General features: G+C 31.5%; 1 protein-coding gene across 1 annotated transcript; it reads right to left on the minus strand.

Annotated features, from left to right (window-relative positions):
• Positions 1–993: 993 nt before the first annotated feature.
• Positions 994–12,963, minus strand: LOC116850767. The gene is made up of 11 exons (XM_032829406.1): positions 12,684–12,963; positions 11,138–11,654; positions 9,926–10,025; positions 9,605–9,718; positions 8,981–9,140; positions 5,478–5,753; positions 4,470–4,950; positions 4,255–4,354; positions 3,715–3,837; positions 1,570–1,725; positions 994–1,182 (listed from the first exon to the last, which is right to left on the minus strand). The coding sequence occupies exons 1-11, from the start codon at positions 12,961–12,963 to the stop codon at positions 1,120–1,122; spliced, it is 2,370 nt and encodes a 789-aa protein (XP_032685297.1). The 3' UTR covers positions 994–1,119.
• Positions 12,964–17,211: the final 4,248 nt, after the last annotated feature.

Consider the following 17,211-nt stretch of genomic DNA (forward strand, 5'->3'; position numbering starts at 1 on the left):
CACCTCAATCCTTACTATGCCTCCACGAGATCTTCAGAAATTATTCTGGAACACCCTGTATATGAATCTCATATATACAAGGTGTCTCAGCTCGATTCAACAATTTCTCATGAGAACGTAAAGTGAATTGAGGTTAACACAGAAAGTCTTGTATGTTTTGCGGCGATATTTACAATAACTGTCGAGATATTAATTAAAGAAGATTTGTAAATCAAGACGCTCTCTTCTCTCTCCCTCTCTCCCTTTCTCTCTCTTTCTCTCTCTCTCTCTCTCTCTCTCTCTCTCGATATAGTAGATGAACTACAGTGATATCTGCCGTCGTGTGTTTGTACATTCGGTCAAACTGAGTAAAAAAGTATTTCATTATTTTGCAAATGACTGCGTAAATCTTTAATTATTAATTAAAAAAGATTTGTATCTTATGTATATTATCGCGTTAAACAGTGCAATAATTTTTTTCAATTAATAATTGAAAATCCACGTAGCTAGTTATAATTATAAATAATTATAAATAATTATAATTTATAATATTTATAAGGTAGTATTTTACAAGAGTAAGTAAAATGGATTTTATGATTAGTTTGATCTAATATACAAGTATACAACAATGTAAACATTGCTACTACAGCTTATCTACTATATCATGCGTATTCATCTACAAATCTTTTATAATTAATATCTAAATCATTATTGCAATTTTCGCAAAGCGGTATTTGATTTTTTCTTTACCTCAATTCGATCTACATTCCCACGAGAGATTGTGAAATCGAGTTGAAATACCTTGTATATTAATGGATATATTAGAATGTATAGATACGCCTCCCGTACATGGGCAGCTACTTTTTTAGAGCGAATACACATTTTTTTGCAGATAAAAGAATAGGTATAGGATATACAATACTTGCGCTTGCTAAAAAACGAAAATCTTTGAATCATGAGACGATTTGGTGTTATTTTCATCTGTGTTTATTGACCACATTATATTGACGCATACGGAAAAAATATTCATCACATTTTGTCGCAATCGCACGATCATTTTTTAATAAATTACAATCGCTCAACAATAACGATTATGTAATAACCGTTGTCGTAAATACGATAAATATTATTTGAGAGGAGTTATTCTTTGCGATTTGTTACGGTCAGCAGTACCGACAAGTAACCGAGTGAGGTTTTCACAATCTGAAATAAGATTATAAAATTCGATAGCAATATAAGATATAAAGCAACATAAAATATTTATTTGTAACGCACGCTAAATCGCAATATTTTTCATGCCAGGATATCGGAAGCTGAATTTAAAAAGAAACAATAACAAAAACAATAAAACTTAATAAATTAAAAAATATAAAGAAAGAAAAAAAGGATTTTTAAAGTTGATTATATTCTAGATAAAAATATTTTCATGAATTTTTTAAAATTTATGATTTTTAATAGAAAAAGGAGGCCTCAAATTGTTTAATTAATTTTTTTAATATATCTGTCATAAAAGTTTTAATATATCTGTCATGAAAGTTGATAATAGTAATGCAACGAAACTTATTTTATTTAACGTTAAATTTGATTTACCTTGCTAAATAGTTGCAAAGAAAATACGCCGAACTTTCCCGCGGTTAAAGAAAGAGGGACTGTAGATCTGCACATGATAAAGAGGAGACTTCTCGCTTCCTTCCCTGGCACGTTAAACCAGTTGGATTCATACGCGGAGAAGCTTATCTCGGTACTCTAAAACATTATTATTGAGTCATTTTTTCACCACTGAGTGTAATAAAGTCAAATTTAATTCATAAACGGCATGGAACTTTTTGACTGACACAATACTTGATATTTAGTGTAGAGATATATGTTATCTCTCTCTTATATTCTTCTCATTTTTATAATGTGATTTATTTCTAGTTTTAAAGAGGTGAGGGAAATATTATAATTATCAATTGTTAGAGTAGTAAAATTTTAATATTCTTTATTCATATTTTTATCACGTATGTATATTCTTCATTCTGTTATGTCGTTGTGCTCGCGCCAAATCGATAAAAATAATCAATAATATCCGGCATTGGGTCGTTCCTCCCTGATGAAGCGGACTGAAATGTTCGCGAAACGTCGGAATCAAACAAAGATGAATCCACGCGGCTCAAACCCGGAAATCAAATCTAACAATAATATCCTATTCGTACATCTGCGTACAAGAGGAAAGACAGGAAATGACAAAAAATAACGATCCTCGAATGTTGTATTTGGTAAGTCGATGGGAAATGTCATAACTGTTTGCGAGATTCAACTCGAATTCGATTAGAATTATTGATTTTGCTTTTTGTTATCGTTCCAATATTATTTTATGAAATTTTCTTTAAAAATGCAAACCAAAGGTTAAGGTTAAAAAAAGGTATCAAATTTTCTTTTGTGTTTGTGCGTAACCTTATTATTTTAATAATATGTTTAAAGTATTTTAATTCTAAATCAAATATAAATGTTAGAAGAATCGAATTACCTTACAAAAAAATTACGTTAGAGCGTTATATTGATTTTACTCCTCAACTCTCAATGTAGAGGGTAGTCCATATAATTCTTTCAATACACATTATTTTTATAGTAGTTATTTTTTAAAAACAAGATATCTCAGAAATCAGCTTGATATCTTAGAAATTAAGAAATTATAGAAATGTATTTCTAATAAAGTTATAGGATATCGAGGGAGAAAAAAAATAGTAATTTACTGTACTTCAGAAAGACGTTGAAAATCTCTGTCAAGATCAACTTTAATTTTTTAACTTTAATCATATTATTTTTTCGATATAAATCACTTTATGTGGTCATTACGTGTACAAAAGTATTGGTATAAAATTATAGAAAAGTGAATGCTTTCAGAGATATTTTATATTTCATTCTGTTATTATTTAATACATAATATGAGATATTTCGTAAACCATTAATTTTTCTTTCGTGAATACTTTTGTATGTAGGATGACGAGAGAAATTGATTGGTGATATTAATTTTTACACACTACATTAGTGCGTCAATAAATTTGTAAAATGCACAGATCTTTACTTAAAGTTTCCAGTGTTTTATTTTACAAGAATTGATTTTATCGGTCATTTACTGGTCAAAAAGTGAATAATTTACAAGATATTTCATATCTTGTTTTTGAAAAATAACTACTATAAAAATAATTTGTATTGAAATAAATAGGATAAGGCTTTTCAAGGTTTTATTTTAAGATCAGATAAATATTATTATCTTTTTCTTTCTCGATTTCCTATAACTTTTGTTGGAAACATTTTTTATATCTTTTTTTAATTTCTAACATATCGGGCTGTGAAATTTATGTAAGACACTTATATATCATTATGTGTACGTCATATAAATTGGGTTAATTTATTAAAGGTTTAATTTATTCAATTTTTAAGAAGAATAAATATATTTCTTGTTTAATCTTTAGAAGTTCTCTCTAAGAAAATATTAATCCTTACAAATAGTTAGGATATCTTGAAAATGAAACTCAGAAACTAAAATTGAGTTCAAGAGATCTTGATAATCGAGGATTAAGTTTGTGCGTGTTAATCCTTAGATCTTTTATTTTATCATGAATGTCATGAATTACGGAAACAAATGCCAGCACGCCAACAAATTACAATAATATTACTTATAAACGAGAAGCGAAAGTACGTAAATAGCGTTATTATAACATATGATATATTTACATGAAAATATCTTACCTGCACGAGCAACATCTCGCCGACATAACAATAAACATATAAGTGGACTAAGACAAAAGTTACAAAAATAACTAGAAAGATTAACTGGCAGGTCGGTGATTTGTCTCCGTTATTTATTAATATCTGAAAAATTTCTCTAATATATTGATTGTTATATATTACTTCTATGATATCATAAACCGAATATAAACTGATATAACTAATATTGTTATATATTATTTCTATCATAAACTGAATGTAAACTGATGATTAAAAAAAATAATAGAGTATAAGGCATACACTTCAAACAAATTTGTATGAAAGAAAAAAAATTTATTATTTTATATGGTTCGTAAGATATTGAACAAAACGTAAAACAAGTAAACTAATCGAGGCTAAGCGAGGGATGCAATTTTCAAAATTTGTTCGCAAAGATAAAATCAGAATGAGTGTATGTGATATCAAAATCATGAAAGCATCGATAAAAATATTTCGCAAGATACCATAAAAATATAAAAAATTTAAATAAAATTTATAAATATCTCAGATTGCATCACTCACATTGAAAACCTGGAAACCTTGAAAGCACAATTGAACAGTACAAGAAAATATTTGGAATAAGAACACTATATTGAAAGAGTCTTCAATCCTGTTTACAAACCTTAAAACATTAACATTTTTTATTGAAAATTAGTAAAGACAACTTGACGACACAGAAAAGAGAAAAAAGAAAAAAAACATTCTCTCTTACGTTCTATTGATCGCAAATTACGAACCAATTCAAATGCTCGTGTCTCTTCACGATTTGCGCTAGCTCGTTTCTGAAGTCCTCGGTCGTTTTCACTCCGCCCGAGTCGTCGACGAGGTTCTTTAGTCTCCTTCGCAAATTTTGAAACTGACCACAGACGTGAAGCACCAACATAGAGACGAAACTGTCGCTGCCAGTGTAGCTCACAGCCCCGCTGAAAGCCGATAGGACCTGACATACGTAGATCAATTCGAAGACGGGACTTTGGGTGATGTCGAAGGGAAAATAGGCCGTGCACATCATAAGGCGGGTAGAGTTGTTTCGCTGCAACTTGACGTTCGTCAAGATTCTAAGTATAACGTATAAAATCACCACAGTCTGCGTAAGCACCATGCACCAGATTGATATGTTCCGGACGACCGAGGCATTTTTCAGCATGGCTGTCCTTTCATAAGAAGTTTTCGATGCGTGCCAATCTTGGTAAAAGAACTCGACCAGTTGCTTCAAGACTTTAGAGAAATATTTTATTTTGCATATCTAGACGAAAATATTCATTTCCTTTCTTTCTATGAAAACATAATCCCCCCTCTTCCTGTTCGAATCATTTCATTAAATTCATTAAATAAAACTTAATTTTTCGCGTAATCATATTTTGCTTTTGACATTCCAACGTCTTGCCTAATATTAAATAATAAAATAATAAGTAATTCATATGATAATAATAACATTAATCTTTACAAGTAGTTTATATTATTAAAGTAAAAAATTTAAAAATAAAGATTAAATTCAATTGATTCTGTTGTTATACGTAGAGTTAAATTTGTTAAAAAAAATTGTTATTCTAATTTCACGACAAATTTATGATAAATTTTGCAAATGCAGAGATAATCAATAACAAATTGAAACTAATAGGAACTAATAAAAATCAAGACAATAAAGTTGAAAATGAACCCATAAAAGTTGCTTTTTTAGTTTTACATTATTTAGATTTTACAAAATTTTTTATACATCCAAGTAATATTCTTCGCGTTTGTACCTTTTCTATGACGCCACATAGTGACGGCTTTCATGAAAGCGTTTGCCATTGGGATGTTGGCGATCGCCAAATTCTCGGTCATCATGTCCGCGTTGCCCCAAATAAAGAACAGGTTCACCAATTGTGGTATACACATGAAACTCAGCATGAAGAAGCTGGCTGTTAGAAAACGAAGTTGGGAGAGCCCGCCTCTTTTTCCGGGACTTTGTAGCGGGTCGGGCCAGACGCCGATAAGGCCCAAATTGAATCGATTCCATCCGATCGCGAAATTGAAATCTACGCAAATCGAATCTGCGTGAAGATTCGATTAAAAAAGGCAGTACTTCGGCATATACGTGACACATATGATATCGATAGTTTCTTCTTAGATTTTAGAGATATATGATATTATGATAAACGTAAGAAATGACAATTTTATACAATATAACGAAACAATTTGTATAAAACGCATGAGCATATCGTCTCTTTTCTACCGCGTGTACCTCGATCAGCATCCATCGATATTTAACGGATGTCGACGGCACAACGACTGACATAATATTTTCGCTGGCGGTTTCTCCCCTCATCCCTTCTCTCAGGGTCACGCATGCTCCGATACGGAAAGTGAAGTTACCCTGCATACGACCGCTCTAAAGTTGAGTCGCAGAAGGTTGTGCGACGACACTTCCGAATCGATTTATCCGCTGAATATTTACTTATTCAACAAAGATAATAAGAGAGAGTAAATTACAATATCGTTAAGCAGGGACAAATAAATAGCTTGTATTACACATGAGCATGTTCTATCATTAAAAGTAGATGAGTTGCAGGCGGTATGTATAAAATTATATATTTGTTTGTTAATCATTAATATCGCTTGATAGTTAGTTACGCAGTATTCGTAGTCGTATAATTTCCATTTATGGAAATTTATGTTATTTGCATCAATTTTTCATTGTCAGCAAGGCAGACAGGTATCTCATTAATATTTTTACCACCTAAACAAAATAAAGATAATGAAAAATAAATATTTCGATTGTCGTGTTCGGTAATAATAGATAATTCCTTTGAATGCAATATAAAATGCTAACTTGGGCCGCGTTTTTCTTTCAAGACTTAATAACTCTTTGCTGAAGAATGATAACGGTAAATAATAAAATTGTTACTTTTGTCATGCGATCATTCATCATATTTTTAGTTAATAATTATAATTTTTAAATGGTTTAAAAATAGTAAAGAAAGTTTTTATTGAGTTTGATCTAAGCTACATGTACACGAGCGATTTATATGTCATCGTCAAACACATTGTATAATAAGCAATAAGAATTATTGAAAAAATACTTAAAAGGCGAATTCATTTTCTATAATTAAGGATCATGTCTGTTTCCAATTAATAACTAGTGTTGCGCTTAAATGGTTTTAAAATCATTTCTATGAGACAGTTTTAAAATCATCTAGATATTCATAAAATCATCTATCTCAGTTTTGTCCACTATTTAAACATTATGTTATTAACTTTTAGTGGTTTATATGAAAAACGGCACCACATGTATCCCTACATGAATCTTTTGATTCCGGCTCTTTTATCATATCTTATAGTGGTTCGAAATATCTGTAAAAATTCACGGATATAGTTTTAAGTTTCTAGAACAAATATCTTGTACTTTATTGTGTAAAAAACTAAAATGTAGTATATCCAGAATCTTTCAACTTGCTAATAAATTTCTGTGAATAGAAACCGTCCGTACTCGAAATACACATGTAGAGCCACTAAGGATTAACAATGCTGCGCTTTTAGATGGTTTTAAAATCATCTCCATGAGATAGTTTTAAAATCATCTATATGATTTTAAAATCATTTAAGCGTGACACTATTAATAACGTAGTGTTTAGATAGTGGCCAAAAAGTTGCGCACATGTTATATTTTAATACGTTTCACAATAGGTGTAGGACAAATATGAAAGATTCAAATTTTTATCTGTTGCTCAAATATTTCTAAAAAAGATGTATAGCAACCTTCTGGTCATTTGGTTATATATAAAACAAAAATAAATAATAAATTATGATCCTAAACAATAACACATATTAATATCGAACAATTTGTTTTAGTCACAGTGTGAAGGTTCCCTCTATCGAAGATAGTCGACAAGTGAGAGCCGATTGCACATAGGACTCATATAGTCACTGCAAATATTCTTCGATTATCGACCGTCGTTAAGAAAGAGACAATGTTCATCGAAGCTTTGATAACACAGTATTATTGCCAAGTTAATTACATTACAAATGTGCAAATACATTAATGTAACCTCTGTAATTCATCCTTAAATATATGAATATGTTCTATGAATATTCTTTAGAAATATTTGTAGATTCTATGAATATACTGAAAATACTGTTACATGTTTCTAACATATAAATGAAAATATTGTTATAGTTTATTACCTTCATAGCACACATTCGAATGACATTATAAACGTTTTATGAATGTTTAGAATATTTACTATATTTTACGAAAGCTGTAGATTAACTCTTGATTTAGTCTTTATAATTATAAAGGAATAATTTAAGTGTTTTATATTTCGTAGATATATATCTTTACTAAGCTATAATAAATGCATATTACCGCTTGGAACATTAAGAAAACTTTATAATTACATGAATGCATTGCATATGCGCAGTGAGTAAGAACATTTTTTCTATTATATGCGACTCGTTGTCTGTAATATTGTATGTATATTCATAGAATATCGGATTCAAATATCCCGTGGGAAAAATAATTCATATTTAATAAGAATATTTATAGAATATTTTATGCTATCTCATTCTCTTAACGGTATTTTGATTGAGAAATATTATTAGCACTACGTAATACAATTTAACGACAGTATATTCCGTCAATTTTAGTTGCGATTTGTAACATTATTGTTATTCGGTCGATCTCTCGTTCATCGCTAATAATACCGACAGGTAACCGGCAGACGTCTTCGAGATCTGAAAAAGGAATTGATTGGAAAGAAATCGAAATTTCTCCTTTTGAAAAATTAAATAATATTCATAAGATTAACACAATAAGTTAAATAACCTAAGTTAAAGGAAAAGAAGAAAGAGGAAGAAAAGAGAATGAGAGAATAAAGGTAAAAATCTAAAAAGTGTCAATACATACTTTGAACATTTTATTTCTATTTATTAACATATTGACTGCCATACTGATTACTATCGATTATTTTAAAGCTTATTTGAAGTTTACATAAACAAAGATATAATAAGTAAACGTTACTTATTATAAACATTACTCACGATGCATGTATTTGTTAGGTCATTTCATCCTTATCGATCCTATATTTCTCTTATCTTATATTTCCCTATAGATCCCTTATCGATCATATATTCAATTGGTTATATGCAATTGATTATATCTCATACATTAATTTTATAAATTAATGAGACTTGACAGTATCATAGAGCCGATCACTAACTGTCTTGTGGCAGTGAATATGTCAAACGAAGTGTTTCAGCGTAAAACTTACGGTACTAAACAAGTCCAAGGAGAACGGACTGAACTTTCCCGCTGTTAGTTTGAACGATATATTCGCTCGCATCATGATAATCGTTAAAGATATCGCCTTTTTCGGAGGTAAATCATACCATTCGCAATCGAACGCTGTTTGTGTTATGCTTGAACTCTGTACAAAAAAGAATTAATGAATACGTGGGAACATTAAGGGAACTGATTTTTTAATAGTAACTTAAATCTAAAAATTTAAGCTCTGTTTAAACATATCAAACGCATTAGAATATAGCTTGAACTTCCATCGAAATTTCTGCTACTATCAAAAGATCGTCCCTAAGAGGAAAAGTGGATCATTTAGTTGGCGCTAATTTTTAACTGACACAAAGAAACGATTATTTGTCTATAATTACGTGAAGAAATAAAATTTTAGAGAAAACTAAATCTTTTTAATACGATTAATGTTAACAGCAATTTTTATAAATCCGCAACAAAATTACGCAATGTGAAATATTACTATTCTGTGGAATGTTTCTGAAGACGAATTCAACTTTCAGTTTATTCGAAAAAAATTTTTTATTATGTATCGTAGAGATTAAACTCTATATAATATTTTTCATATGAAAGAGAGATACTTACTTCAGAGAGAAGTTGCTCGCCAATATAACAATAAAGAAAAAAATGTATTGTCGTGTACATTACGTGTATTGTTAAGTATATTATTTCAGTTACCGCATGGTATTGATTCATCGTCTGTAATTACAAAGTGTCGATACGTGTACTTAATATTTATTTGGTATACGTATCGACATTAATATGTATACTTATACTTTATTCTTAAGCAAAACTTAATATATATTACACTTAAATAAAATCAGCGTACTTTATATTTATTTGTTAAATTTAAACAAATATTCCGGAATACTATTCAGATAAAACAATCTATTTTATCTGACTTACTGTAATTAAGCGATATATGGTCAAACAAAACATTGCCGTACTGATCACCGTTTGCACCAACAGGGCGAGATTGAAGTAATCCTCGACGACTGTAGCGTACCTTGAATTAATCCAAGATAATAAGCAATGGTAAATATTTAGTTTATGGAAGTCTTCTCCAAAAGATTTGACCTCATATTATTGTGAAGATCATGACTCTGAGTATCTTCAGTTTCATTCCTGAATTAAAACTGTTATATAATTAGAAGAATAAACGACTAAAAATTATTAAAAGTTTCTCAAAGATCTTCTAATTGTGTAGTTTAATTCTAATTTAGTAGAGTTTAGTAGTTTAGTAGTATAATTCTAATTTAATAGTTTCTTTTGAATTCTCCAGCAGTTCTTTTTTACAGTGTCTTTATAATTTTTTTTCTATACGGGAATGTTTAAAAAATTTTAACTGATATATATATATATATATATATATATATATATAAAATTATTGTTTATTAAAAACGTATTAATATATAAATGTTTGTTAACATTCTATAATTTCCCTCGCTTTATTAAAATGTTGCACAAGCCTATAAGATGTTTAAAGAAATATTTCAATGATTTATTTAGTTCTAATTAATCAGTACGGCATAAATCTCGCACAATAATACATCTTACTTTGTACAAAATCACATGAATGATAATGAACTTTTATTTGATAATAATCTTTGGACAAACAATATATAACCAACTAAGCATTTAAACGTTGATCAGGATCATGATCTTCGATATATATTAAAGCCAAAATCATCAAAAGCGGCTCCCACAGAAAAAACATCTAAAAATTAAAAAGAAACATATTTAAAAAATATTTATTCGATAGGTGCTACTATATATAACATATTTACTATTTATATTAAATCTAAATTTCTTTGTTTAAACAGAATAAACAATTGCTTTTCTGAAAAACAACGGTTTAGCAAAGCTTTAGGAAAATACACATTTTCTTATTTAAATGAAACTTTTTCTTAACATAAAAATGTGTATATTAGTACACGTAAATATGTTATTAGTATTTCTTAAATAAATATGTTTTATCTTTTTAGATATTTTTTTCTTTTAATGCATAAACTCGATATTCACTCGAACATGTATGCTCGAACTCGCAATGTCTCTATATGTGTTCGTCAAACATAGAACTGTATCAAGTAACAAGAAAAAACCGCACTGCGAGCCAACCTATAAAGTTCTTCGTGCCTCTGCACGATGCAGCCTAGTTTCTTATAGAACTCGACGAAGCCGTCATGCTGAGTCGCAACTACCAAGTTCTTCAAATTTATTTTCAGCACCGCTAACTGACCGCACAGATGCAGTATCAGCACCGCCAGAAACGTATCGAAGCACGTGTAACAGATAGCCGTTACGAATGCCCCCATGTTCTCACCAAGCCACGTGAGCTCGAAAACGGGGCTGTTCTTGAGGTTGTACGGGAAGACTGTCGGGAACGGCATATCTGGCTCGAATTCGAGCTCGATCGGCTGGTGCATGTTATTCCAAATCGACATCGTAGCTAAGGCGATCAATAAAAGATACGTAAGCAGGGAACTCAGGATGGATATCACATGACTTTTCTTGGCGCTTTTCAACATCGCTTGCCTCTCCGCTTCTGATATCGGTCCCGTCCAGTCATCCAGCATCTGACGAACCAGTAGCGTCAGAGCTTGGAACAGATCTCTATTTGGTATACTTTTATAGTCTGCTGCTTACAACGAGACACATCCTAATTGCATGAGATATTCACGAAATTTGCGTAACATCGTGCTTAATTTAACCGATTAAAAGGATACGATAAAACGCATGCAAAATTAAATAAAGTATATTTTTATGAAACTGTGCAGTTTCTTAGGGGCATCTAGATGAAGTGAATTTTATACAAAGGAAGAACTTATGTTACCATAAGTTTATATAAAATTTTTTTCTACAACGCATCTATGTTAGGATATATTCGCCTCCGAAAGTGAAAGAAATTAGGATTTAAAAAGTATTTTCTAAAAATAACTTTTATATTGCTTGGTAAGTTTTGATAATTTTTATATTATTTTTATACTAGACGAAAGTCGTTAGAATAGTGTCGATAAATTTTAGATATCACCTTTCATAGTTCAAATGCGGTTTTCTCAAAAATGTTTTACTTCTTTAAAATCAAACAAAAAAGTCCTTTTTTAAAACAAGATTTCAGGAATCTAAGAAAGTATTTTAAAATTAAAAAATTCTATTTACTTCAAAGTTTGAAGATTAGAATAGTTTTCTCCCTGACTCTCTTGAGGTAATATAAAAAAATATATTAAATTATTGTAATAACTTCCACTTGATATAAAAGTGAAACAAAGACGTTTATCATCTGCTGCGCAATAAAAAAAAGATGCTTTTCAAATCGCAATTTCGGGGGCAAATATCTTCACATGAGTGTGTTGTTAAGAAAAAGTTTTATAGGAATTTATAGTAATTTATAGTAATTTATAGGTTTATTTTCATTTGAGCTATATGTCCCTAAGAAAGAAATTGCCCACCTTTAATAAAACACCTTGCATAAAAGAACGGATTATAAGAACCACAGGTTTGGTTTGCATATATTTAATATCGATTTATTTGCAAATATTAAATATAAGCAAACTAAACATTTGTAATCCTAATTTAACTCTTATTGATTGTTCTTTTACATGATTTTGATTTTAATTATAAACGGCCTTCTAATCACTGGCTTGAAAGAAATGCATGCAAGTACTTTTTTTATTGTATCGCAGGAACAGCTGCTTGATGAATGCGTAGAAAGTTGGCACGTTGAGTGATAGATTTCCTATTACGTCGTCCAGATTTGTGCACGTGACAAATAAGTGCCCAAAAATCGGCAGATTTACGAACAGCAGCACGATGGCGGCCGACGACCAAAATATCAGATTCGAGAGGCGCTGCTTTGTTTGTGAAGCCTTGCCAGGTTCGGGCCAGACACCCAAAAACGTCATATTGTATTTGCACCAACCCATCGCAAAAAGTACCGAATCCATCTACAGTGGATCAAGGCTCGAATCGATTTAAATGATCTTTCACAATCTGCAGTGCTATCTTCACGATGGCTGCTAACAATCACTTTACCACTGAACGTATATGAATATATGTTTTGGCAAGTTTCTGATATTAATTATTCCTGATACAAAAAATAACAAATAGTAACTGAAGAGGAAAAATACTCCCTCAGTAATCCCTCAGTAGAGAAAAGTTATACGCGTTGCAACGTTTAAGCGAGCATCGCTTGAACGCAATTTTCTCCGTAAAAACGCGAGCGTTAGGAACGTCGACGAATATCGCGAAGATAAACTTTGCCGACTATGTTCGGTAAAAAACAACGAATGGGTAGCACAAAGTTTTTTAGCTAGTATGGTAACTTCGCTGGTTCAGCAACTGTTTGTTCTCTTTGAAATTACCCAAAGGGTTGCTCATTACGCATGCTCGCCGACAGCGCTAGAATTGTCCACGGAAAAGTTTTCATCGTCGATTCAGACCGATGGAATAATTTAGAGGTACATGTGGACAGAAACGTTTTTGCTATTCTTTCAGTTAGAGTGTATAGCGGTTGTGCTCGATCAAGGACAAAAAATCTTTGAATTGTGAGACGGTCTCGTGTTATTTCAATCTGGATTTTTCTGCAACAACGGTATTGACGTACACAGGAAAAAAATATTCAGCACGTTTCGACGCGAATGCGCAGTCTTTTTTACTAGATTAAAACTGCTCAACAATAACATTCATGTAACAAACATTATCGTAAGTACGGCAAATATTATCTAAGAGGAGGTATTCTTTATAGTCAGCAGTACCGAGATGCGACCGAGTAAGATTTTCATGATCTGAAATAAGATTATAAAATTCTATGGCGAAACGTAATATAAAATATATATTCTTAACGTATGATTAATCACAATATCTTTCGCTTCTAGATGGAAGCGAAATAAAAAAATGCATTACAGGAATAAAAACATAAAAAATTAATCAATTAAAAAATATAAAAGAAAATATAAAGAAATAGAAGAAGGATTTTTTAAGTTGATTGTGTTCTGTATAAAAATATTTTCATGATTTCTTGAAATTTTGTGGATTTTAACTCTCCATTACTTTCATCCGTTTGATGGATGTTAATTCTTTGTTGTTACAAATGTGCCGTGCTGTGCTTGTGCGTATGTTGCGGTATTAACATGTATTGCTATCTAAACGCGTGTTTTTTTGCCAGTAATAAATAAAAAAAATAAATTTTATATAAATGATAAAATTAAATTTAAATAAGAATTTACTATTCATTGCATCAATTAAGTCCTGTATAAACGGGGGAACGCATTAAAACGTTGATCAATTTTATTACTAGAAGGAAAGTTTAAGTTTGACAACAGCGCAACTCGCGCCGAATGCATATATTTGCTTTCGTTGTGTGCGCAGTGCGCAGATCTACTGCGCATTAACGCTATTAGAGTTAGCAAAAGTTGTATTAATGGAATTAATAAAATGATTAGGCACACATAACCTAGAAGGTTGTAAGTAGTAATTAAAATAAAAAGTAAGAAAGATTCAAATTCAACTTTTATGTTACATTTATGTAATAAAAAGGTAAAATTTCAACTAAGCGCTCCCCTTACATGAGTATAATGTAAAATTAATAGAGAAATAAGACATCGAATTGTTTAATTAATTGTTTTAATATACTTGTCGATAAAAGTGATTTGCAGTGCAATGAATAACTTATTATGATTAAATAGTAACTATTAATTTAAGTAAACGTTAAATTAGTATTTACCTTACTAGACACTTGTAAGAAGAATATTTTGAACTTACCCGCGATTAGACAGAGCGGCGCTGTAGATCTGCGCACGATACATAGAAGGCTCTTCGCTTCCTTCTTCAGCATGTTGAACCAGGCATGCCAGGATTTACATGCGGAGAATCTCATTTCGGCATACTTAAACATTATTATTGAGTTATTCGTAAAGTTTGGCTTGATTTTTTGCCTTTATAAAATCAGTATAAATGAGTTGTATTCTTTGGTGGAAGTATACTGCTGGAACTTCGGCGTCATAAACGACGATAACAATCGTCTGGCTTGGTCGTGAACAATTCATTACCATTGTAAATGTAGTAAAATCATTTAATTCACAAACAGAAACTAATTGTTTGACTGACACAATACTTATAGTATTTAGTACATAAGAATACTATCAGAATATCCTTTAAAATTATAATATAAATAATTTCTAGTTTTAAAGAAGCGAAAGAAATCGTCTATATAATCATTAAATCAGAGTGGAAAAATTAAGATTCTGCATTCATACTTTTATTGTGTAGATGTTTTTCATTCTATTATATTGTGCTCGCGTCAAACCAATCAAACCAATCAATAGTATCCTATTCGTAAGCATGCGCATAAGAGGAAAGTAGGTGACAAAAAATATCGATCCTCAAAGAGTTGTGTACTACGTGAGGCAATGGGAAGCGTTCTAACTGGTTGCGAAATTCAATTCGACTTCGATTAGAATTATTGATTTTGTTCTTTCTTGTCGCTCCAGTATTATTTTATGGAAATTTTTTTAAAGGGGCCGACCGAATATACAAATTAGAAAAATCGAATTTCCTTTTGCGCTTTTTGTAACTTTATAGTCTTAAAATTATGTCTCTAAAGTATTTTAATAAAAATTCCTAAAAATTACTGTGCTATGCGACTTTGAAGTAATCGGTGCACAGGATGGAAATATGACTCTTGCGCTATACACGCAGATAATTATACATATAATAAATATGCAATGTTTTAAAACATTCGATTTGCTTTTTCCCTTTTAGTATCTAAATTAAGAGCCTCATATTGAAGGAATATAGTTCGTTCTCGATCATTCTTACAAATTTTAAAACAACAACATTTTTGCAGATCAGTTAAAACTTCACAATAAAAAAAGAGAAAGAGAGAAAAACATCTACCCTTTCGATCGAAAATTATGCACCGATTCAGATGTTCGTGTTTCTTCATCAGCATCAGCTTGCTTTTGAAAGCAAGGCCATTTTTATTCCACTCAAGTCGTCAGCGAGATTCTTTAGTCTCTCTTGCAAATTTTGAAACTGACCACAGACGTAAAACACCAGTATAGAGATGAAATTCACTGCCGGTGTAGGTCACAGTCCCGCTGTATTTCTAGTTTTAAAGAAGCGAAAGAAATCGTCTCTATAATCATTAAATCAGAGTGGAAAAATTAAGATTCTGCATTCAAACTTTTATTGTGTAGATGTTTTTTATTTTATTATATTGTTGTGCTCGCGTCAAATCAATAAAACCAATCAATAATATCCTGTCGTAAGCATGCGCACAAGAGGAAAGTAAGTGACAAAAAATATCGATCCTTAAAGAGTTGTGTACTACGTAAGGCAATGGGAAGCGTTCTAACTGGTTGCGAAATTCAATCGGCTATAAGCCGATCTGATACACCTAGATCAACTCGAAGACCGGATTTCAGATGTCGAAGGTAAAATAAGCCTGCGTACATATTAGGTGTACAACTTTGCTTCCGCCGTTTTTTTTTCCGAAATTCGGGGCTTTATTGTAAAAAACTGGTTATATATTTATGATTCAAAATATTGTCCATCGTTGGCCACTACTTTCTCCCATCTTTCGGGCAGCGTACGAATCCCGCGTCGAAAAAACTGGTCATCTTTTGAGGCGATCCACGAATCGATCCAATTTTTTACTTTATAAGACCGGAAGTGCTGGTCAGCCAGGCCGTGTGCCACTGATCGAAACAAGTGATAGTCAGAGGGAGCAACGTCTGGAGAATACGGCGGGTGGGGTAGAACTTCCCATTTCAACGTTTCCAAGTATATCTTGACCACTTTCGCAACATGGGGTTGAATATTGTCATGCTGCAAAATCACTTTATCGTGTCTCTCGTTGTATTGCGGCCGTTTGTCTTTCAATGCTCGGCTCAAACGCATCAATTGCGTTCGATACCGATCGCCTGTGATTGTTTCAGTCGGTTTTAACAGCTCATAATACACTACGCCGAGCTGGTTCCACCAAATACAGAGCATGACCTTGGAACCGTGAATATTCGGTTTGGCCGTTGACGTGGAAGCATTGCCAGGAACTTCCCATGATTTTCTGCGCTTGGGGTTATCGTAATGAATCCATTTTTCGTCCCCAATCACAATGCGATGCAGAAATCCCTTGCGTCTTTGCCTTTCAAGCAGTTGTTCACAAGCAAACAAACGCCGTTCAACATCTCTCG

The sequence above is a fragment of the Odontomachus brunneus genome, unplaced genomic scaffold (assembly GCF_010583005.1).
Source record: "Odontomachus brunneus isolate Ranch 3 - 2012 unplaced genomic scaffold, Obru_v1 Obru_scaffold_154, whole genome shotgun sequence".
Taxonomy (NCBI): domain Eukaryota; kingdom Metazoa; phylum Arthropoda; class Insecta; order Hymenoptera; family Formicidae; genus Odontomachus; species Odontomachus brunneus.

Coding starts and splice junctions, on each gene's coding strand:
- LOC116850767 (XM_032829406.1), bottom strand. CDS start 12,963: ATGGATTCGGTACTTTTTGCGATGGGTTGGTGCAAATACAATATGACG. Junction 11,655..12,683: donor CCTGCGATACAATAAAAAAA/GTACTTGCATGC, acceptor TGTAAGCAGCAG/ACTATAAAAGTATACCAAAT. Junction 9,141..9,604: donor GCGAGCAACTTCTCTCTGAA/GTAAGTATCTCT, acceptor TTTTTTGTACAG/AGTTCAAGCATAACACAAAC.